General features: G+C 40.4%; 1 protein-coding gene across 1 annotated transcript in view; it reads right to left on the reverse strand.

Annotated features, from left to right (window-relative positions):
• Window positions 1-23,152, reverse strand: part of LOC128641393 (DBIRD complex subunit ZNF326) — a 44,357-nt gene that overhangs the window by 16,908 nt on the left and 4,297 nt on the right. The window contains exons 3-5 of the mRNA XM_053694019.1: window positions 15,050-15,317; window positions 6,795-6,945; window positions 908-1,007 (exon numbers count right to left, since the gene is read on the reverse strand). Coding sequence (XP_053549994.1) covers window positions 908-1,007; window positions 6,795-6,945; window positions 15,050-15,317 — 519 coding nt within the window. The remainder of the gene's footprint in view (window positions 1-907; window positions 1,008-6,794; window positions 6,946-15,049; window positions 15,318-23,152) is intronic.

Consider the following 23,152-nt stretch of genomic DNA (forward strand, 5'->3'; position numbering starts at 1 on the left):
CAGGGCGGGCCGTGGACCGGACACACCGTTGGAGAAAGAAATTTATCAGGTAAACATAAATTCTGTTTTCTCCAACATAGGTGTGTCCGGTCCACGGCGTCATCCTTACTTGTGGGAACCAATACCAAAGCTTTAGGACACGGATGAAGGGAGGGAGCAAATCAGGTCACCTAAATGGAAGGCACCACGGCTTGCAAAACCTTTCTCCCAAAAATAGCCTCAGAAGAAGCAAAAGTTAAACACTAAAAAACTCTAAGCCATCTCCGTGGAGATGTTGCCTGTACAACGGCAAAGAGAATGACTGGGGTAGGCGGAGCCTAGGAGGGATCATGTGACCAGCTTTGCTGGGCTCTTTGCCATTTCCTGTTGGGGAAGAGAATATCCCACAAGTAAGGATGACGCCGTGGACCGGACACACCTATGTTGGAGAAAGCTATCCAAAGCACCTTACATTTTTTGGCAAAATTTGTTGAACAAAATTGTTAAATCAACTTGTTTAATCGTGTTAGTGGATTATAGCTTAATATTGGTTTAAAGTGATGGTAAATCCTAGAGATTCCTAAATCTAGGATTTACCATCACTAAAAATAAAGGCCACCTTCATTCATCAGTTTAAAAATCTGGGCCCGGATTTCCACAACAAAGTGTGTTGCAATTTCACAAATAACCAAATGCTGCTGGCTGCCACCATATTCAGCATAAGTTTGCCTCTGGATACTGAATTCACATGCCTAATAAACCTACCAGTTAAGTAACAAGTACCAATAAGTAACAAATCCGTTGGCAATTTGACCCACTATATTTCAATTATATAAACCTAATATAGTTCAATGTTAATATTCAAGTACACTGCAAGCAACTAGCAAAAAAACAATCCTTTTAAGTCATAAGAATAAGGCATTCTTACCAGTATCCATCTCCATATTTCTCAATTAACTTCTCCCTCCTGCGCTTCTGCTGCTCTTTCCGTGCTTCATTGCGGCGTTCTTCCTCGGCAGCATCTTTCACTAGATCATAAAAATAAGTATTGATATACTAAAGTAAAGCTCTCATTTGAAAATAAACTGGGCTCGGCAAACCCAGGGAGCCACTGGCTCCTAGAATTTTACCTCTGCCTCCTAACTTATCCTCCACACATCTATATACAAATTCCGCTGTCTCCTAAAAGTATGCCTGGCCCCTATATTTTGCCAGCTACTTCAACAACAAAATAGACTCCAGAACTGAAATCAGCTAACATACTACCGGTCTCCCACCCCAACAAAAGCTCACAATCATCCAAAACCTACAGCCATAAATTTAGCTCTTTTGCCCCTGTTGAGGATTAAGTTTCTGCCCTTATACTATCCTCACCTCACTACCTGTCCCCTTGACCCCATTCCCTCACTACTTACATCCCTCTCTCCATGAGTAGCCCTTGGATTTGCACCAATAAAGATATTTACGCCATATCTTATGGTCAATCTTCCTGGTAAGAGGCATACATGCCTGAATCAAGGTATCAATGACTGAATCAGAGAACCCTCGCTTAGATAAAATCAAGCGTTCAATCGCCAAGCAGTCAGTTGTAGAGAAATTAGATATGGATGATGGAAGGGTCCCTGAATAAGAAGGTCTGAGAATCAACGTGGCAAAGACCTCCGGATGGAGTTCCCATTCACCCGGATGAAACTACTGTCTGCTCAAAAAAAATCCACTTCAAAATTGTCCACTCCTGGGTTGTAGATTGCGGACAGATAAGAGTGAGCCTCTGCCGACCAAATTATCTTGGATACTTCTGTCATCGCTAAGGAACTCCTTGTTCCTCCCTGATGATTGATGTAAGCCAGTCGTGATATTGTCAGACTGAAAATGGATGAATTTGGCCGAAGCCAACTGAAGCCAACCCTGAAGCGCATTGAATATTGCTCTCAATTCCAGAATATGGATTGGAAGTAGAGACTCCGACCGAGTCCACACAACCAAAGCCTTCAGGGAAGGCCAGACTGCACCCCAACCTAGTAGACTGGCGTCCGTTGAAGCATGTCCCTTGGGACAGATGAACCGGCGACCACCAAAGAGTCTCTTGTCTCCTTATTCAGATCTATCAGAGGAGACAAATTTGCATAATCTCCATTCCACTGTGAGCATGCTCAGATGTAGAGGTCTGAGATGAAAACGAGCAAACAAAATGTCCATTGCCGCCACCATCAATCCAATTATCTTGGAGGCACTGATGGCTGAGGATTGGACTGAAGGGCTCGGCATGCATTCAGAATCTTTAACTTTCTGACTTCAGTCAAGAAAATTTTCATGGATATAGAATATATTTCTAGGAAAGGAACCCTTGTCTGTGGAACTAGTGAACTCTTTTCTAGATTAACCTTCCACCCTGCGAGTCCTTAAAATCTCATACAGACATGGTTCTGTCCTGTCAGTTGATAGATGCCTGGATCAGAATATCGTCCAGATAAGGCGCCACTGCAATGCCCTGCGGTCTGTGAACCGCCAGCAGAGACCCTAGAACCTTTGTGAAGATCCTGGGAGCTGTGGCCAGCCCGAAAGGAAGAGCCACGAACTGAAAATGATTGTCCAGGAAGGCAAACCATAGAAACTGGTGATGATCTTTGTGGATAGGAATGTGAAGATATGCATCCTTTAAGTCCACGGTAGTCATATTGACCCTCCTGGATCAATGGAAGAATTGCCTGAATAGTCTCCATCTTGAAGGATGGAACTCTGAGAAGCTTGTTTAGACTCTTGAGATCTAAAATGGGACAGAACGTTCCCTCCTTTTTGGGAACCACGAAAAGATTTGAGTAAAACCCCTGCCCCTGTATTGGAACGGGACAAATTACTCCCATAGTGGAGAGGTCTTTTACGCAACGTAAGAACGCCTCTTTATCTGGTCTACAGAATTGTGAAAGAAGAAAACTCCCCCCTTGGGAGGGAATTTTTTAACTCCAGTTGATACCCTCCCTTGGGACACGATTTCCAGTGTCCAGGGATACTGATCATCTTATCCAAGCCTGGATAAAGAGAAAAAGTCTACCCCCTACTAGATCTGGTCCCGGATCGGGGGCCGCCCCTTCATGCTGTTTTGGGAGCAGCAGCGGGCTTCTTGGGTTGTTTACCCTTGTTCCAAGCCGGGTTAGGTCTCCAGGTGGACTTGGCTTGTGCAAAATTCCCTTCCTGTTTAGCGGAAGAGGGGACTCCCTTAAAATTTTGAAAGGAACGAAAATTATTCTGTTTACCCCTTTGTTTAGCTGCTTTATCCTGAGGTAGGAGATGACCCTTATCTCCTTTAATGTCAGAAATGATTTCTTTCAAGTCAGGCCCGAACAGGGTCTTTCCTTTGAAAGGAATAGCCAAAAGCTTTGATTTAGAGAACACATCCGCAGACCAAGATTTTAACCATAAAGCTCTAGGCGCTAAAATGGCAAATGCAGCATTCTTAGCAGCCATCTTGGCGATCTGAAAGGCGGCATCCGTAATAAAAGAATTAGCCAGCTTAAGGGCCTTAATTCTATCTAGGATTTCCTCTAAAGGAGTCTGTCAAAAGACTCTAAGGCATCAAACCAAAAGGCAGCCGCAGTTGTAACTGGTACAATACAAGCCTTTGGTTGCAATAGAAAACTTTAATGAATAAATAGCTTTTATAGAAGACCCTCCAACTTTTTATCCATAGGATCTTGAAAGCACAACTGTCCTCAATAGGAATAGTTGTACACTTGGCTAGGGTAGATATAGCTCCCTCCACCCTAGGGACTGTTTGCCAAGAATTCCAAACAGTGTCAGCTATAGGATACATTTTCCTAAAATTAGGCAAAGGTGAGAACAGGATACCCAGTCTTTCCCATTCCCGCGTAACAATTTCCGAAATTCTTAGGAACCTCTAAGTATTTGTCCATCTTACACAATTTCTCTGGTGGTACCACAATAGTCATCCAGAGTCGCTAAAACCTCCCGAAGTAACAGGCGGAGGTATTCAAGCTTAAACCTGAAGGACATGATGTCCGAGGGGGAACTTTCTGACTCTGGAGTATTACCTCAGACAGAAGCTCCCTACCCCCCAAATCAGAACCCTGGGAGGGCACATCGGAGAGAAAGCATCAAAGCATCAGAAGTTGCAGGAATCAAAGGGGCTTCTGTCCTGCCACGTTTGCCCTGTAACACTGGGAACTTGGATAAAACTTCTTTAAGAGTGGATGACATAACTGCAGCCATATCCTGCAGAATCAAAGTGGACGCAGATTAAGAACATGGTGTCACTTGAGTGGGCGTTAAGGACTTTGACACTTGGGGAGAAAGAGTTGGCATACCCCAAGTCTCAGTCTGAGAAACATCCTGATTAAAGAAAATCTGCTCTACATTGTAATGCCCTCAGTGCATGATGGGCAAAAAGTTAGCGGGGGTTCGACATTGGCATTTAAACACATGGAACAAGTACTGGCATTTACATCATCAATTGTTAAAGCAAAAAGTTATTATCCAATACACTTTGTATAGAAAAAAGTTTGTAATATGAAACCGTCTTTAAGAAAAAAAAATTTTTTGTCTAGTACACCGTTATAAGATTTTAATATTTGCAGCTTTGGAGACAAAAAAAAAAAAAAAAAAAACAGTTTTAGAAAGTATCCCTGAAGCAGTCAACTAATTTGGGGCAGTAATTTACACTTTTAAAAATAGCACCTCGCCACAGCGCCTACCTGCTCCCTATGACCCGACAAACAAGCCGTCTAAAAGCAGAGTGTCTATACCGCCGGTTCTACCCACACGGTAGAGACAGACACCGGAGTCACTTACTCCTCCGAATGCCAGAAAAGCACTGCGTGGCTTGTCTCAGCGCACAAACGAGTGCCCCGCCCATCGTGGGCATAACCAATGAAACTCCCAGGCGGCTCTGTATATATAAAAAATGGAGTCGCCGGGACAAATGCGATCTACAACACATTTAATAAAAGTGATCCGCAACACATGTATAACACTGGCAGCCAGTCCCCCAGTAACACCCGGTCTGATAAACGACTCTGGAGTAAACCGGAATTAAATAGTGAAAATCCCCAGCGTCAGCCCAATCCTGAAGGGGTTAATCTTGTTAAACATCCCAATGTACCTCATGCAGCCCCATAAACAGGCCCAATATTTAAGTTAGCCCTCTAGAACCGTGTAGTAAAGCACAAATATAGGTGAAGATGTGCAGTTTACTGAGGAAAATGACAGTCTGTTCTGAGGTACGAGGTGTCACAGAAAGTAATAGACTGCACATACCTCCATGCTGAGTAACAGCAGGACTTGTCCCACACTGCTAGAGGTCCTCCTCCAGGAATCTGTGGGAACAAAACTGGGTCTTAGATCAAATTTGCTAAAACCATATTCAGCAGGGCAGCAGTGTCTGGGAGTCAAAGAAACGATCATATTTGAATCTGTACAGCTCCCCTTGAGTAAAATAGTACACACCGGTAGCATTTAAGATAAATGCTTTAGGAACACCTCACTTTACCTCTTCCTATCACTAACACAGGCAAAGAGAATGACTGGAGTGGGAGGAGCTATATATACACAGCTCTGCTGTGGTGCTCTTTGCCTCCTCCTGCTGACCAGGAGGCGTAATCCCATAAGGACGAAATCCGTGGACTCGCCATATCTAAATTTAGATCTGCCCAGCAGCAGGACAGCTCACTTGGTATGAGAGAAAGGGCATCCTCCCCCACATGGATCTGTGGGGGGGGGGGGGGGAAATAGGAAAGACTGAATAATCCTTCCCAGGCTTTCAAGATAGGGCAACAACTGTTTGGGAGGCACAGTGAGGATTATACCCCACAAGTTCCCAATTGCTTAAAAGCCACCACTGCTTTACTGAAGAGACTGACGTGGACTACAGCTAAACTCCAGGAAAGATCAGAGCAAACCTGCTCTGCTTTAAAATAAAATCTTGAAGAAATTTCTTTCAGACACCTAAACTTTACCACCTCCTTGCAACGTAGGCAAAGAGAATGACTGGGGTTTTAGGGAAGGGAGGTGATACTTAGCTTTGCTGTGGTGCTCTTGGGCTTCTGCTGGCCAGGAGTGATATTCCCAACAGTAATTGATGATTATCCATGGATTTAACATGTCTTAAAGAAATTTGCCAGGCAGAAGATTAGCCAGGCACACTTGCCAAACTACTAAACTTATCTTGGGTCAGTATTGTGGTTTGCTCTTAAAGTGAAGGTAAACTGATCAGTGAAACACTTTAGGCACTAAAAAGCAATTTTAAATTAATGTGTTCCATATTTGCCTAACACTGCATGGTGAGGCTGTAGAATCCATATTCTTTAGACTGCCACTGCATACAGGACACTAAGATTATTAGCAGATGATTCATTTTGAATCCAGATACTTTAATTTACCATGGTTTCATATATGCCGTTGTGAGAAAATGGATGCTACAGTGACTGAATTGAGATATTCCAGTTTGGCAACCAGACTCAGAAAGCTCAATTATGGTCCTAAATTGGTTAACCAGATAAAGTTAAACTTAATTAAGCAATAGGTAGCAAGCATGAAATCCCAGGCTGTATGAAATGCTTGACACCATGTTCGGGAAGCCCTCTAAACGTAAAAATGTAATATTGAGTTGTTGTTGGCTGACCGATTTCACAGCAAAACACAAATATGATTTAGTCATTACTACATTTTATGCCACTATTCCAACCCCAAAACTTAATAGATAAATATGGGAAGGTCATAAAATGCAAGTTATAAATATAATTAGTAAAATTATTTTAGTTCTAAAATGTTATACTATAAAATGCAAGAAAGTATTTCATTACCTTGTGGAGAATTTTTTTTGGTCGTTTGTGTCGGTCCAGATTTTACCACCTTTTGTTTCTTTACAGGATTTCCAGCAGGCTTGGAAGGCTGCACGTTCTTCCTCTTGGCACCTCTTGCCGCTCCAGATTTCATAGCATATCCTCCCCTTTGCTTTAATTAGAGCAAAATATGTTATAAAGGTGATATGGCTTTCTTTTATCTAATCCCTAAATAAACCAATATTTGGAAAAAGAAAAATGTCAATATGACACTTCAACAAATCTTGCTGAACTTGTGTGAAATACTATTAAAGTGAAAGTAAATCCTAGCGTTTCACAATGTTTTGGCTAAGAGGTGACATTTTCATCTCAGCTTTTTTAGCCGTGGGCTGCTGTAGGAGCAAAGAGCGGCAATCGATTGAATCAAACAAAGTAGCTTTCTACATGAAGTATCTTATACTTCATGAATGAAAGTCCCCATTGTTTCAATAGTAAATCCTAGTGTTTATAAATTGCTAGGATTTACTTTCACTTTAAGAAATGAGATTTTAGCTTGATGCCAATATGGACCAGTAATAAAGGCACTTTGCCTTCTACAGGGACTCTAGCCTCATGCTACAGTTTAATGTACCAGGGCACCGTCACATCTGGTAGATTCTAAATTACACTCACCGGTCAAGATAATGACCCTCTATTATTTCATCAGTACAGAATAAAAGCTTACAGGAGAATTTACTCTTACCTATTAAAGGATCATAAAGTGACAATACAAAAGCAAATATCAAATGATTACTTTTCCTAACAAATTTCAGTTAGTTAAATTATCCTTTACCTAAGTTATGTAGCAGAAATCGGTCAACCACAAAATGCATATAGACCAAATTATCACATGATTAGGAGCTGGTGAATCAGAAAGTATGCATATAAAAAGTGAACCTTTTGATAATTGGAAAGTAGTTTTAGCTGCATGCTCTACCTAAAGTTTAATTTTGAATAGTGTTCATTTAAGTGGGGACAATAAAAATTGTTTCTACTTAGCAAACACAAAGTTAATAAAAAATAATTTATGCTTACCTGATAAATTTATTTCTTTTACGATATGACTAGTCCAGATTTCATCCTTACTTATGGTTCATCCTTACTTATGGGATATCGCCTCCTGGTCAGCAGGAGGAGGCAAAGAGCACCACAGCAGAGCTGTATATCTAGCTCCTCCCTTCCCTCCCAGTCATTCAACCGAAGTTAAGAAGAGAAAGGAAAAAACAAGGTGCAGAGCTGACTGAAGTTTAACAAAAATAAAGACCTACCTTAGAAAATGACAGGGTGGGCTGTGGACTCGTCATATCGTAAAAGAAATCAGGTAAGCATAAATTTCCTTTTCTTTTAGAAGACAAGTCCACAGATTTCATCCTTATGGGATACAATACCAAAGCTATAGAACACGGATGAAAGGGAGGGACAAGACAGGAACCTAAACTGAAGGCACCACTGCTTGAAGAACCTCTCTCCCAAAAACAGCCTCAGACGAGGTAAAAGTATTACATTTGGAAAAAGTGTGAAGAGATGACCAAGCTGCAGCCTTGCAAATCTGTTCAACAGAAGCATCATTTTCAAATGCCTATGAGGAAGCCACAGCCTTAGTAGAATGAGCCGTAATTCTTTCAGGAGGCTGCAGTCCAGCAAAACGAATGATACTCTTCAGCCAAAAAGAAGGAAGTAGCCGTAGCTTTCTGGCCCTAACTTTTTCCGGAAAAAACAAATGAAGATGATTGACGAAATTCTTTAGTCGCCTGCAAGTAAAACTTCAGGGCACGGACCACGTCCAACTTATTTAAAAGACACTCCTTAAGATTGGGACACAATGAAGGAACAATAATTTCCTGATTAATATTTTTGATAGAAACAACCTTAGGAAAACCAGGTTTAGTACATAACACTACCTTATCGGAATGAAAAAAAAAAAAGTAAAGGAGAATCACATTGTAAAGCCGAAAAATCAGAAACAGAGCCTGACAAAAGGATTGTGAACATCCGGAATATCTGCCAGACTTTTGTGTAACAAAATAGATAAAGCAGAAATCTGTCCCTTTAAGGAACTTGCTGATAACCCCTTCACCAATCCTTCTTGGAGAAAGGACAAAATCTTAATCTTACTCCATGAGTAACTCTTGGATTCGCACAAATAAAGATATTTACGCCATATCTTATGGTAAATCTTTCTAGTAACCAGCTTATGTGCATGAATCAAGGCATCAATGACCGAATTAGATTTTTAGATAAAATCAAGCGTTCAATCTCAAAGCAGTCAGTTGTAGAGAAATTAGATTCGGATGATGAAGGGTCCCTGAATGAGAAGGTCCTGCCTCAATGGAAGCTTCCACAAAGGCAGGGATGACATGTTCACCAGATCGGCATACCAAGTCCTGCGCAGCCACGCACGAGCAATGAGACTCACTGAAGCCCTCTTGTTTGATCCTAGCAATCACCCAGGGAAGGAGAGCAAACTGTGGAAACACATAGCTAGGTTGAACGACTAAGGCACTGCCAATGCATCTATCAGTTCGGCCTGAGAATCCCTGGACCCGTATCTCGGGAGCTTGGCATTCTGACAAGACGCCATAAGATCCAGCTAATGCCAGCCCCATCTGAGAATCAGGGTGGCAAAGACCTCCGGATGGAGTTCCCATTCCCCCGGATGAAATGTCTGTCCGCTCAAAAAATAAGCTTCCCAGTTGTCCACTCCTGGGATGTAGATTGCTGACAGATAAGAGTTAGCATCCACCCACCGAATTATCCTGGATGCTTCTGTCATCGCTAAGTAACTCATTGTTCCTCTCTGATGATTGATGCAAGCCATAGTCGTGATATTGTCCGACTGAAATCGGATGTATTTGGCCGAAGCCAACTGAGGCCAAGCCTGAAGCGCATTGAATATTGCCCTCAATTCCAGAATATTGATTGGAAGTAGAGACTCCGACCGAGTCCACACACCCTGAGCCTTCAGGGAATTCCAGACTGCTCCCCCATCCTAGTAGACTGGCGTCCGTTGTCACCATCACCCATGAGGGTCTGCGGAAGCATGTCCCTTGGGACAGATGACCTCGACAAACACCAAAGAGTCTCTTGTCTCCTGATCCAAATGTATCTGAGGAGCCAAATTTGCATAATCTCCATTCCACTGTCTGAGCATGCTCAGCTGTAGAGGTCTGAGATGAAAACGAACGGAATGATGTCCACCATCAATCTAATTACCTCCATGCACTGAGCCACTGATGGCTGAGGATTGGACTGAAGGTATCGGCATGGATTCAGAATCTAACTTTCTGACATCCGTCAAGAAGACTGAATTAATGTGGAATTAATTAACTCTTTTCTAGATTCACCCTCCACCCTTGAGTACTTAAAATCTCATACAGACATGGTTCTGTCCTTTCTGTCAGCTGATATGACGCCTGGATCAGAATATCGTCCAGATAAGGCGCCACTGCAATGCCCCGCGGCCTGAGAACCACCAGCAGAGACCCTAGAACTTTTGTTAAGATCCTGGGTGCTGTGACCAGCCCGAAGGGTAGGGCCACAAACTGAAAATGTTTGTCCAGAAAGGCAAACCTCATGAACTGATGATCTGGATAGGAATATGAAGATATGCATCCTTTAAGTCCAAGGTAGTCATATTGACCCTCCTGGATCAATGGAAGAATTGTCCGAATAGTCTCCACCTTGATAGGATTGAACTCTGAGAAACTTGTTTAGACTTGATATATAAAATGGGTCGAATGTTCCCTCTTTTTTGGGAACCACAAAAAGATTGGAGTAAAACCCCTGCCCCTGTATTGGAACAGGACAAATTACTCCCATAGTGGAGAGGTCTTTTACACAACGTAAGAACGCCTCTTTATCTGGTCTACAGACAATCGTGAAAGAAGAAACCTTCCCCTTGGGAGGGAATTTTTGAACTCCAGCCGATACCCTTGGGACACGATTTCTAGTGTCCAGGGATCCTGAACGTCTCTAATCCAAGCCTGGATAAAGAGAGTCTGCCCCCTACTAGATCCGGTCCCGGATCAAGGGCCGCCCCTTCATGCTGTTTTGGGAGCAGCAGCGGGCTTCTTGGGTTGTTTAACCTTGTTCCAAGCCTGGCTGTGTCTCCATGTGAGCTTGGTTTGAGGATAATTCCCTTCCTGATTAGCAGAAGAGGAAAGGGGGGGGGGGGGGGACTCCTTTGAAATTACAAAAGAAACGAAAATTACTTTGTCATCCCCTTTGCTTAGACATCTCTTGAGGGAGGTGACCCTTACCTCCCATAATGTCAGAAATTATTTCTTTCAAGTCAGGCCCGAATAGGGTCTTTCCCTTGAAAGGAATAGCTAAAAGCTTGGATTTAGAGGATACATCCGCAGACCAAGATTTCAACCAAAGGGCTCTCCGTGCTAAGATGGAGAATCCCGAACTCTTAACTGCCAATTTGGTGACCTGAAAGGCAGCATCCATAATATAAGAATTTGCCAGCTTAAGGGCCTTAATTCTATCTAGTATTTCCTCCAAGGAAGTCTCAGTCCTAAGAGACTCTTCTAGAGCTTCAAACCAAAAAGCAGCCGCAGTCATGGCTATTACAATGCAGGCCACTGGTTGCAATAAAAACCCTTGAGAAGACCCTCCAACTTCTTATCCATGGGATCCTTGAAAGCACAACTGTCCTTGATAGGAATAGTCGGACGCTTTGCCAGGATAGAAATAGCTCCCTCCACCTTAGGGACTGTCTGCCAAGAGTCCCGGACGGTGTCAGCTATAGGGTACATTTTCTTAATATGGGGAGAGAACGGGATACCCGGTCTTCCCATTCCCTTGCAACAATTTCCAAAATTCTCTTAGGAACTGGAACATTGGAATAAGGGACCTCTAAGTATTTGTCCATCTTACACAATTTCTCTGGTGGGACCACAATAGTCAGTCGTCAAGAGTCATCAAAACCTCTCGCAGTAAAAGACAGAGGTGTTAAAAGTTTAAATCTTAAAGACACGATATCCAAATCTGTCTGGGGCATCGCACTTCCTGAGTCAGACAGTTCCCCCTCAGACAGGGTCTCCCTACCCCCCAATTCAGAGCCCTGGGAGGGTACATTGGGAGCTATCAAAGCATCAAGTCGCAGGGACCACATGGGCCTCTGACCTGCGGCATTTGCCTTGTAACACTGTAAGAGTGGATGACGTAACTGCAGTCATATCCTGCAGAGTGAATGAAGTGGACGCGGTTGAGGAACACTGCGTCGCTTGGGTGGACGTTAAAGGTTGTGATGCTTGGAGAAAGTTGCGGCATACCCCGATTCTCATCCTTAGCTATATTTGCATTAAAGAAAGTTTGTTCTTTACATTGTAAAGCCCTCAGTACATGCGGGACAAAAAGTAATAGGGGTTCCACATTGGCATTTAAAACACTACAGGTACTTTCCTGAAGAAGTTCAGCCATGATGAACTAATAGCAATATTGGTCTGATTCTCTAAAATCCCAAATAAAATAAAAAACGCAAATACTTTGGAAAAAGTTGCTGAAAAAAAAAAAAAACAGGTGTACTGTCTCTTTAAATATTAAAGCTGCCTGAGTTTGCTGCCCTGCAATAAGTTGCATTGATTTGGAAACTAAGATTTATAGAAACTTATACTGTAAGTGTATTACCGATTAACTCATTTCAGGTCTAAATTATCCCCCTTGCATAGAGCTGTGGCGCCTACCTGTCCAAAAATTAAACACTGGATAGACGTGGACGGCCCTCCTAAAGTCGCTTGTGAATTATGCAGACACAGGCGACTTAGGCCACACCAGAGCCTAGATAGATGCTGCTCCAAGACAGGATCTGGATAGAAAATTTGCGTCTGAGCGTGCAAAATTCAAGCTCCGACCCTCGTGGGCGCAACTAAAGTTCCTGGTTAAAGCAAGTACAGCATGGTAAACAAACATGTCCGTTCTATAACAAAACCTCGAATCACCAATTTGCCCCTTCACATAAACACACACTAGTCTAGTAGTGTCAAAAATAAATACTTTGTTGCGCATGCCACATTAAAATAATCATATAAAGCACTGCGCACTAAAAGATTGATCTGTGTCAAGCCCATAGTAAAAACATAGCCCCTGGTTAACCCTTTATTAGGCTACTGAATATCCAAACAAAAAAGGTAATACTTATGCACATAATCCTGTAATGCAAAACGATTACCCTTTTCCCTGTACAGGGAATAAGTGCCAGTCTGTTGAGATACTTAAGTCTCCCCAGAAATAAATGACTGTACATACCATAACGCTGAACACAGTATGAAGCTGTCCCACACAATGAAGATGTTCCCTTTCCTCACCTCCAGCACTTCTGTGGGGACAAATAGGGTCTTAGATAATATCTGCTAAGACCATCAGCGGGGCAGCAATAAATATGGGAGCGTGTTTTGCAGAGTGAGAATATCCCCGTCTGAAAAGCCAGAAGCTCTAGCCCTTAGAAAAAAAAATAAAAGTACACACTGGCACCATTTAAAAATAATAAACTGTTGATTGAAGAATCTAAACACCTCACTTTACCTCTTCCTATCACTAACACAGGCAAAGAGAAGGACTGGGGTGGGAGGGAAAGGAGGAGCTATATATACAGCTCTGCTGTGGTGCTCTTTGCCTCCTCCTGCTGACCAGGAGGCGATATCCTATATGGATGAAATCCGTGGACTAGTCATATCTTGTAAAAGAAAAAGATCTATACAGGTGAAACTTTATATCCAAACTCCTTGGAATTGGAAAAGTTTTGGATATCGTGAATATCTGAATCTGTAAAATGGGGACGGAACCAAATGTGAATGTCTTTATTTAGGCAATATTTACGTCAATACAGTTTATCCAAGCAACCTAAAGGCAGCGTTACATTAATACTTTTGTATACATAGTACCATTAGAAAGCTAGTACAGTAATGTAATCAGAAAGGTAATCGTTTTTAAATAAGGCTATTTGCATTTAACACAAAACACCAGACAGGCAGAGAAGATTACAAGCAGGGAAAATAATTTTAACATTTAATTATAAAAAAAATAAGTATTGCAGAATTTGGGGATTTGTATCTCAAAACTATATTGTGGGGGCGTTAATCGCTCATACGGAGCAGTTTTTCACTACTTAATATGTCTGTCTATTGCATTTTAAGGCTAAACTTACGATTATAATCTTATGTTTGAGTTTATTTTTGACCTGTCTACCTCAAGGCTTTCCATTTTAACTGACATAACTTTCCAATACACTTCCTTTATCTAAATGTAAACAATCTTTATTTACACAGTTTGACACCAACTCCTACTGAGCATGTGAGACTCACAGGATATACATAAGCATGTTGTGATTGGCCGACTGTCACATGATGAATCAGGAACAAAAACAATTTACATTTGACAAAAAAAAAAAATGTAAGTCATTTGAAGCAAACTAAATTGTTTTTGCATTGTTTTGGGCATTTACTGATGCTTTTCGATCGTGTTTAGGGGTCCTTGACGTTATAGGTTTAAGCTGAAGTTGAGCTATTTTGTGAATTTGTTAGGACTGTATCCACCAATAAATTATAGTATAAAGTTTAGATGAAAGATTAACACTGAAAAAGTAAAAATTTTAGATGATTAAGTCTGAAAGGCAATTCAGAGGTAGTTTTGTAAAAAAAATGACTGAACTGTTTAGCTACCAAATAGGAATTGGAACCTGAGGAAACTGCCACTGCTGAGGGTCAAGTAATCAAAGCTAGAATCAGTTAAATATTTTATAGATGACTCGACCTTAGACAGATGTTAAGTTTTGCATAGTTTAAACTTAGAACTATGATTAACATTTTCTAAAAGGGAAATTTGTTCAGAATAAAAAAGTTATGTAAAATAAACCCAATAAAGGTGCAATTAATTAAAATAAACCATAGACCAAGTGTTCGAAACTACCAAGTTAAATTTCATACATTGACACTTATTACCAACCCTCAACCATTAAAAATTAGTCATCTCACACTTGCAAGGACGTGATTGTGAAGGAAAATCATATATCCTTCAGCGCAGTGTCGCCCTTCTTTCATAATAGAGTAGAGTATAAGTATTTCCATTAAGCAAACAAGTTTTTAGCTATTTAAACCAAGGGTAAACTATGGCTTACTAAATTGTTTAGTTGTTTCTACTACAGCATGGACAGTATATGCCATTTTAAAGTACTGGTCTTGTAATGGACAAAGTGACTTATCAAAAGAAAAAAATCGGAAAGATTCTGTACTTACTCCTCTGCCACGACCTCTGCCTCGTGATGATCCTCCAAAAGCAGCAAAGCTGCTGCCAAATGCACGGCCATGAAAACCAGGCATTCCTCTCCCCAGAGAGCCTACAGCTGCAAAGCTATCCCGGTAGTTTTCATAGCGATCGCCAAAACTATCTCCGAAGCTGTTGCGTTTGAGATCACTATTACCATAGCCAGATCTGTACAGATCTTGCCCAACCAGAGAAGACCTCAAGTCATAAGACTCATAAGGTTCAAACCTGGAAAATTTGCTGTGAGGAGAAAAATAGTGTATGAGCATAATGCAAAGGCATAGTATAAGCATTAGTTGACATTTATCAACTTTTTAAAGTTTGTGCATTTTGTTAAATATTTTTCTTGACTGCTTACATAAGCAAACAAAATAGTTGTAGGCATACCATAACCAGTCTGAAACAATATTGTGCTTCAAGTCTGCAGTATGGCACTTAAGTTCATTAGGAGGCAAAGATCTACTGGGTTACCAAGATTCACTTCTAGTATCTTAATGATACATTTTAGAATTCCCAACAGCTTTATCTGGATCAATACAATTATAAAATTAACATACCACCTGAATTGAAGATTGTGATATGCAATTTTAAAAAAAAAGGGACATTAAACAAAGATTTGAAGCTGCATAAAAATAGCCTCACAAAAGAGAAACATTTTGCAACATACTGTGCAGATTATCTGTTCTTAAAGGTATTTTTATGCTTTTGAGTGCCTTTTTCCACATAGCTCCACCACCCTTTGCAGACCAATCAAAGGATACAAACGGATACATTAGTATTCTTGACCATGTACAGTAAATTAGTGCATAGCAGTGCACTCAAGCTTGTGTTCATACAGAACCCATTCAATTTCTTCACTTTCGGTGGGTTTCCATTGATTCTGCATTTCTATAAAACATTTTTAGTAATTACTTGAAGTATTTTATAACTACAGTTTAATGTCCCTTTAAAAAAAAAAAAAAATACATGTCTGGGATACATGTATGCACATTTTGTACTTTGTGAACTTTAGCATTAAAAGCCACGTATTAGCAAGTGCATTTGTGAACAGGAAAATTCTGTTTTTTATGCTGATGGTTCAAAAGCATCAAGCAGTTTATGTAACTAATACAGGTGTCAACTAAATCAAATTTAGGTTTATGAAAAGGTCAGTTACTCAAGTTATCACAACAAAAGCAAAAAAAGTGTTTAAAAAGGTTGCATGCATACAAGTTAAAAGGGATTAAGGTTATTTTGAAATAGCCTATTTAAAAAAAAAACATATGAAAAGGACATAATATCCATATTCTAAATCACTTTAAATTGATTCAGCATAATTAAGCAGACAAAATATCACCTGAATCTATGTAAAAAGGGAGCTATTTTACCACAAAAATACTTCAGCTCACAATAGTAAGTATTTGTAGTCTTGACCATGTACAGAAAATTAGTGCATAACGGAGCACTCATAAGCTTGTGTTCATACAGAACGCAATTTCTTCACTAAGGTTCATTGATTCTGCATTTATAAACATCAATAAAAAATTACCTTGTGCTTAACTACAGTTTTATGTCCCTTTAAAGAAAAAAAAATTACATGTCTGGGAGACATGTATGCACATTTTGTACTTTGTGAACTTTAGCATTAAAAGCCACTTATGGATTTAGTTCAAACTATTACAAAAACTTTTCTGAGATTCTAGCCCCTAAACTTTTGATTTACTTCATCTCCCTAGGCACAGATACCCTCTTCGCAAAAGAAATGCTAGAAGCTAGGATTATAGTATTACCTAAAACTGGTAAAATTATAGACCAATCTCTTTATTGAATAACAATGTAAAAATATATGCTAGACATATTTAATAGGACATATAAAATATTACCTGAAATTAAAAATATTGACCAAGTAGGATTTGTGCCAAGAGAAGCTAGAGATAACACCATTAAAGCACTACATATAATACGCTAAACTATATAAGATACCTTTGGTTACACTCATTAAATGCTGAAAAGGCGTTCGACTGGCTTGACTGGTCCTTTTTACAACTAACTTAAAAAATTTGGTTTTGGGAAAAAAAAAAAAAAAAAAACACAACGTATATTCCATCTGTACACATCGTCTGCTAAAGTGAAAGTTAATGGGGTGTTCTCTGAACCGTTTAAGATTTCCAATGGCACAAGACAGGGTTGTCCCCCTTATTTGTCATCTTCATGGAAATATTAGCGGCCAATATTCTTTGATTTAAATATTTAAAAAAAAAGGTATAAAAATAGGGAAACAAGAATATAAGATCTCATTGTACGCAGATGACGTTCTGTTAACAATAACGGACCTAGTAAGGTCTATTCAAAACCTAGAACCTATCTTTCAGGAATTTGGGAAATACTCAAATTTTCTTAAGAATAAGTCGGAAGCGATTAAGTTTTCGATCTCACCTAGGAAATATCTTTAATGCAAAGCACATAGTTCATTCATCTGGAAAGAAACCTCTCTAAAATATCTGGGGGTACAATTAGCAGATGATTCACAACTTTTCTCTGATAATTACTCTAAACTATTGACTAATCTTCAAGCAGATCTTTGAACATGGAAGTCAAAAACTATCATGGTTAGGGTGGATACATACTGTAAAGAGGAATATTCTTCCACGTATCCTATATGTATTTCAGAAAATTCCTATTAATATTCCTAACACATACTGCAATAATCTTCAGAAAAAAATCTTTTATTTGGAAACAAACTAAACCTAGAATTAAAGCTTCTATTCTTTATATGGTAAGGAAAAAATAAGGGTTAGGAGTACCAAATTAACTACTATAGAGCAACATTACAAAGGATATTAGAAAAAAAAAATATATCAAACTATACCACTAATTAAATTTATAGATAATGGGAGAATTAAATCACAACAGGATCTAATGAATCTTGCTGAAGGAACTTAAGGCAAATGGTTAAAATAATTTACAAATTTATAACTTCCTGGAAATGCATCCAGAAAAAGCTAAACTCGGCAATTAACCATCTTTGAAAAAGTATGTTATAAGGAAACCCCTATAAGAAGTACCATCTCATTTAGTTCTAAACTTAATACATCTGAAGAATTTATAAAACAGATTTATACAAAAATGGGAAAAAGATTGTCCCATGGTGAAAAATGCATGGGGAGTATTCTCCAGATGCATTCAGCAGATAAGTCGGAAGGAAGATTTACAATTTGAGATAGATATATAGCCTTATTAAATAAACCCATTAAAGGTATTTGTAAAATAAGAGCTAAACTTATGTTTGTACTAAATGCAATAAAATCCTTATTAGCCAGAAACTGGAAAAAAACAAAATGTCCCTGAAACAGAAATGTTATTTTCATGAATTAATGAATTATTAATGTTGGAATACGCCTATTTAAGATCCAAGAGAGAAGAGGTATTTCAGATATGTGTCCATAGGGAAGAATTTATACATATAAATCAAGTATAGGTATATACGATTCTCAGGTATAGCGTGGAAGAGCGGAGAGAGGAATAGGATCCCCCTACTCTTTTTCCTTCTTGTTTTTCTGGGGTTTTGTTAGGTATAAATATTAACAGGTCTATTAGAGAGTGTTAGCCCAAAGGGCATTACACCTGTATATTAGGAACATTTAGTCTGGAATAAGGAATTGTGTATGCAATTCATGTGATTTTATACTTATTTTGTTTATAATTTTAAAAAAAAGCCACTTGTTACCAAGGGCATTTGTGGACAAGAACAGGAAAATTCAGTTTCATGCTGATGGTAGCTAATAGATGTCATAATTTAATCAGATTTAGGATTATGAAAAGGTTAGTTATAAGAGTTAACATGACGGATAAAGTAAAAAAAAGGAAATTTATGCTTACCTGATAAATTTATTTATTTTACGATATGACGAGTCCACGGATTTCATCCTTACTTACGGGATATCGCCCCCTGGTCAGCAGGAGGAGGCAAAGACCACCACAGCAGAGCTGTATATATAGCTCCTCCCTTCCCTCCCACTCCAGTCATTTGACCGAAGTTAGGAAGAGAAAGGAAAAGCCAAGGTGCAGAGGTGACTGAAGTTTAACAAAAATAAAGACCTGTCTTAGAAAATTGACAGGGTGGGCTGTGGACTCGTCATATCGTAAAAGAAATAAATTTATCAGGCAAGCATAAATTTCCTTTTACAATATATGACGAGTGCACAGAAAATGTCATCCTTACTTTTGGGATACAATACCAAAGCAATAGGACACGGATGAAAGGGAGGGACAAAACAGGAACCTAAACAGAAGGCACCACTGCTTGAAGAACCTTTCTCCCAAAAACAGCCTCAGACGAGGCTAAAGTATCAAATTTGGAAAAAATGTGAAGAAACGACCAAGTTGCAGCCTTGCAAATCTGTTCAACAGAAGCATCATTTTTAAATGCCCATGAGGAAGCCACAGCCCTAGTAGAATGAGCCGTAATTCTTTCTGGAGGCTTCTGTCCAGCAGTCTCATATGCCAAACGGATGATACTCTTCAGCCAAAAAAGAAAGGGAGGTAGCCGTAGCTTTCTGGCCCCTACGTTTTCAAGAAAAAAAAAAACAAAAAAAAACAAATGAAGATGATTGACGAAAATCTTTAGTAGCTGGCAAGTAAAACTTCAGGGCACGGACCACGTCCAAGTTATATAACAGACGCTCCTTAGGATTAGGACACAAGGAAGGAACAACAATTTCCTGATTAATATTCTTATTAGAAACAACCTTAGGAAGGAAACCAGGTTTGGTACTTAAGACCATCTTATCAGAATGGAAAATAAGATAAGGAGAATCACATTGTAAAGCTGAAAGCTCAGAAACTCTGCAAGCAGAAGAAATAGCAACCAAAAATAAAAACTTTCCAAGATAACTTCTTAATATCTATGGAATGCATGGGTTCAAACAGAACCCCTTGAAGAACATTAAGAACTAAATTCAAACTCAGAGGAGCAATTGGTCTAAACACAGGCCTGATTCTAATCAGAGCCTGACAAAAAGATTGAACATATGGAACATCTGCCAGACGCTTGTGTAGCAAAATAGACAAAGCATAAATCTGTCCCTTTAAGGAACTTGCTGACGACCCTTTCTTTAATCCTTTGAGAAAAGATAAAATCCTGGGAATCCTAACCCTACTCCATGAGTAGCCCTTGGATTCGCACCAATAAAGATATTACGCCATATCTTAAGGTAAACTTTTCTAGTAACAGACTTGCGTGCCTGAATCAAGGTATCTATGACCGAATCAGAGAACCCTCGCTTAGATAAAATCAAGTGTTCAATCTCCAAGCAGTGAGCTGATGGAAGAGTCCCTGAATGAGAAGGTCCTGTCTCAATGGAAGCTTCCACGGTGGCAGAGATGACATGTGAATCAGATCGGCATACCAAGTCCTGCGAGGCCACGCAGGAGCGATGAGAATCACTGAAGCCCTCTGTTTGACTCGAACAATCACCCAGGGAGGGAGAGCAAATGGAGGGAACACATAAGCTAGGTTGAACTGCCAAGGCATCTATCAGTGTGGCATGAGAATCCCTGGATCCGTATCTCGGGAGCTTGGCATTCTAACGAGACGCCATGAGATCCAGCTCCAGCCTGCCCCATCTGAGAATCAGGGTGGCAAAGACCTCCGGGTGGAGTTTCCACTCCCCCAGATGAAACGTCTGTTCAAAAAATCTGCCTCCCAGTTGTCCACTCCTGGGATGTAGATTTCCAACAGATAAGAGCCTCCGCCCACCGAATTATATTGGATACTTCTGTCATTGCTAAGGAACTCCTTGCCCACAGTCGCAATGTTGTCCGACTGACATCGGATGAATTTGGCTGAAGCCAACTGAGGCAAAGCCTGAAGATAATTCCTATTGATTGGAAGTAGAGACTATGACCGAGTCCACACACCCTGAGTCAGGAAATTCCAGACTGCATCCTAATAGACAGGCGTCCGTTGTCACCATCACCCATGAGGGTCTGCAGAAGCATGTCCCTTTGGTCAGATTATCCAGAGACAATCACCAAAGAAGAGAGTCTTGTCTCCTGATCCAGATCTATCTGAGGAGACAAATTTGCATAATCTCCATTCCACTGTCTGAGCATGCTCAGTTGTAGAGGTCTGAGATGAAAAACGAGCAAACAGAATGATATCCATTGCCGCCACCATCAATCCAATTACCTCAATGCACTGAGCCACTGACGGCCGAGGATTGGACTTAAGGGCTCGGTGTGTATTTAAAATCTTTAACTTTCTCACCTTTGTCAAAAAGATTATCATGGATACAGAATCTAATAGACTTCCCAGGAAAGGAACCCTTGTCTGAGGAATTAACTCTTTTCTAGATTCACCTTCCACCCGTGAGTCCTTAGAAAGGACCGGACTATGGCGGTATGAGACTGTCAGTTGATAAGACACCTGGATCAGAATATCGTCCAGATAAGGTGCCACTTCAATGCCCCGCGGTCTGAGAACCGCTAGCAGAGTCCCTAGAACCTTTATGAAGATCCTGGGTACCGCGGCCAGCCCAAAGGGAAGAGCCACGAACTGAAAAGGTTTTTCCAGAAAGGCAAACCTTAGGAACTGGTGATAATCTTTATGGGTAGGAATATAAAGATATGCATCCTTTAAGTCCATGGTAGTCCTATATTGATGCAAAACAGAATGAGAAGCAGTCTGCCAGGAACGAACAGCAGCATCAATAGCTTGTTCTATGGCCTGGTTGCCACCTGGTAGTAGCTTCTTTCTGCCCAATTGTGCTTTTCACAGAGGAAAACTTTCCTGTAGTATATCAGTCTGATCGCGCCGACATGGTCAGTCCAGCCCCGAAATACCAGGCAATTCTCCTCTGAACAAGGAACATGACAACCCCAGACGATCGTTTCGGCCTCCTTTGGGCCTCGTCAGTGAGGTGCAGTCATATCCCTCTAAGCACATTGGGCAAGGAGTCCACGTCTGGTTTCCCCCATCACCCTCAGGGAGACTATCCCCAGGGCCCTATATTGACCCTCCTGGATCAATGGAAGAATTGTCCGAATAGTCTCCATCTTGAAAGGATGGAACTCTGAGAAACTTGTTTAGACTCTTGATATCTAAAATGGGTCGGAACGTTCCCTCTTTTTTGGGAACCACAAAAAGATTTGAGTAAAACCCCTGCCCTTGTTCCAGTTTCGGAACGGGACAAAGAACTCCCATAGTGGAGAGGTCTTTAATGTAAGAACGCCTCTTTTTCGCTGGTCTACAGACAATCGAGAAAGAAACCTTCCCCTTGGGAAGGAACTCTAACTCCAACTGATACCCTTGAAACACGATTTCTAGTGTCCAGGGATCCTGAACATCTCTCATCCAAGCCTGGATAAGGAGATAGTCTGCCCCCAGATCGGAGGCAGCCCCTTCATGCTGTCTTAGTAAAAGTAGCAGCGGGCTTCTTGGGTTGTTTACCCTTGTTCCAAGCCTGGTTGGGTCTCCAGGTGGGCCTGGCTGGAATATGGCCCTTTGTAAACAGACCCCCAGCAGCTATTGTCAAAGAGCAAAAATAAATTTGAACATAGGAAACTATTCCTTGAACTCGGAAAATTAACTCAATGCTTAGTGCGTTTGTTCCTAGTTATAATTTATTGAAAATAATACACTCAGAATAGGACGGTACCGTCTAATTCTGAAAGAAACTTATCCTTGTGAAAGTTTGTACCATCCCATGCAATGATTAAAAACAAACAAAAACAGCCACAATATTAATATAAATCAGTGTAACTAATACAGTTTGCCTGACCTCACTGGGGATCAAACAAGCAACCCTCAAGTTCCTACAGATCTCAGCCACAGTGCATTAGCATGCTGAGCTATTTCCTCTATATTAACAAAAATCTTTTTTTTTTTTTTAAAGGAACATGTTATCTCTTGGAGACAAACCAGTAACAGATATTGCTACAACAAGACATTGTTATGTATATGAAAAACCTGTCAAAGGATGAAGTAATATAAACAGCCTCAAGTCTTTTAATAAAGTTTATACAGTAAACATGTTAATGTCTGTATCAGCGTCAGAAAATATACAATTAGCATTGTAAACTCACTGAAGTAGACG

Source organism: Bombina bombina, chromosome 10 (genome assembly GCF_027579735.1).
Source record: "Bombina bombina isolate aBomBom1 chromosome 10, aBomBom1.pri, whole genome shotgun sequence".
Taxonomy (NCBI): Eukaryota; Metazoa; Chordata; class Amphibia; order Anura; family Bombinatoridae; genus Bombina; species Bombina bombina.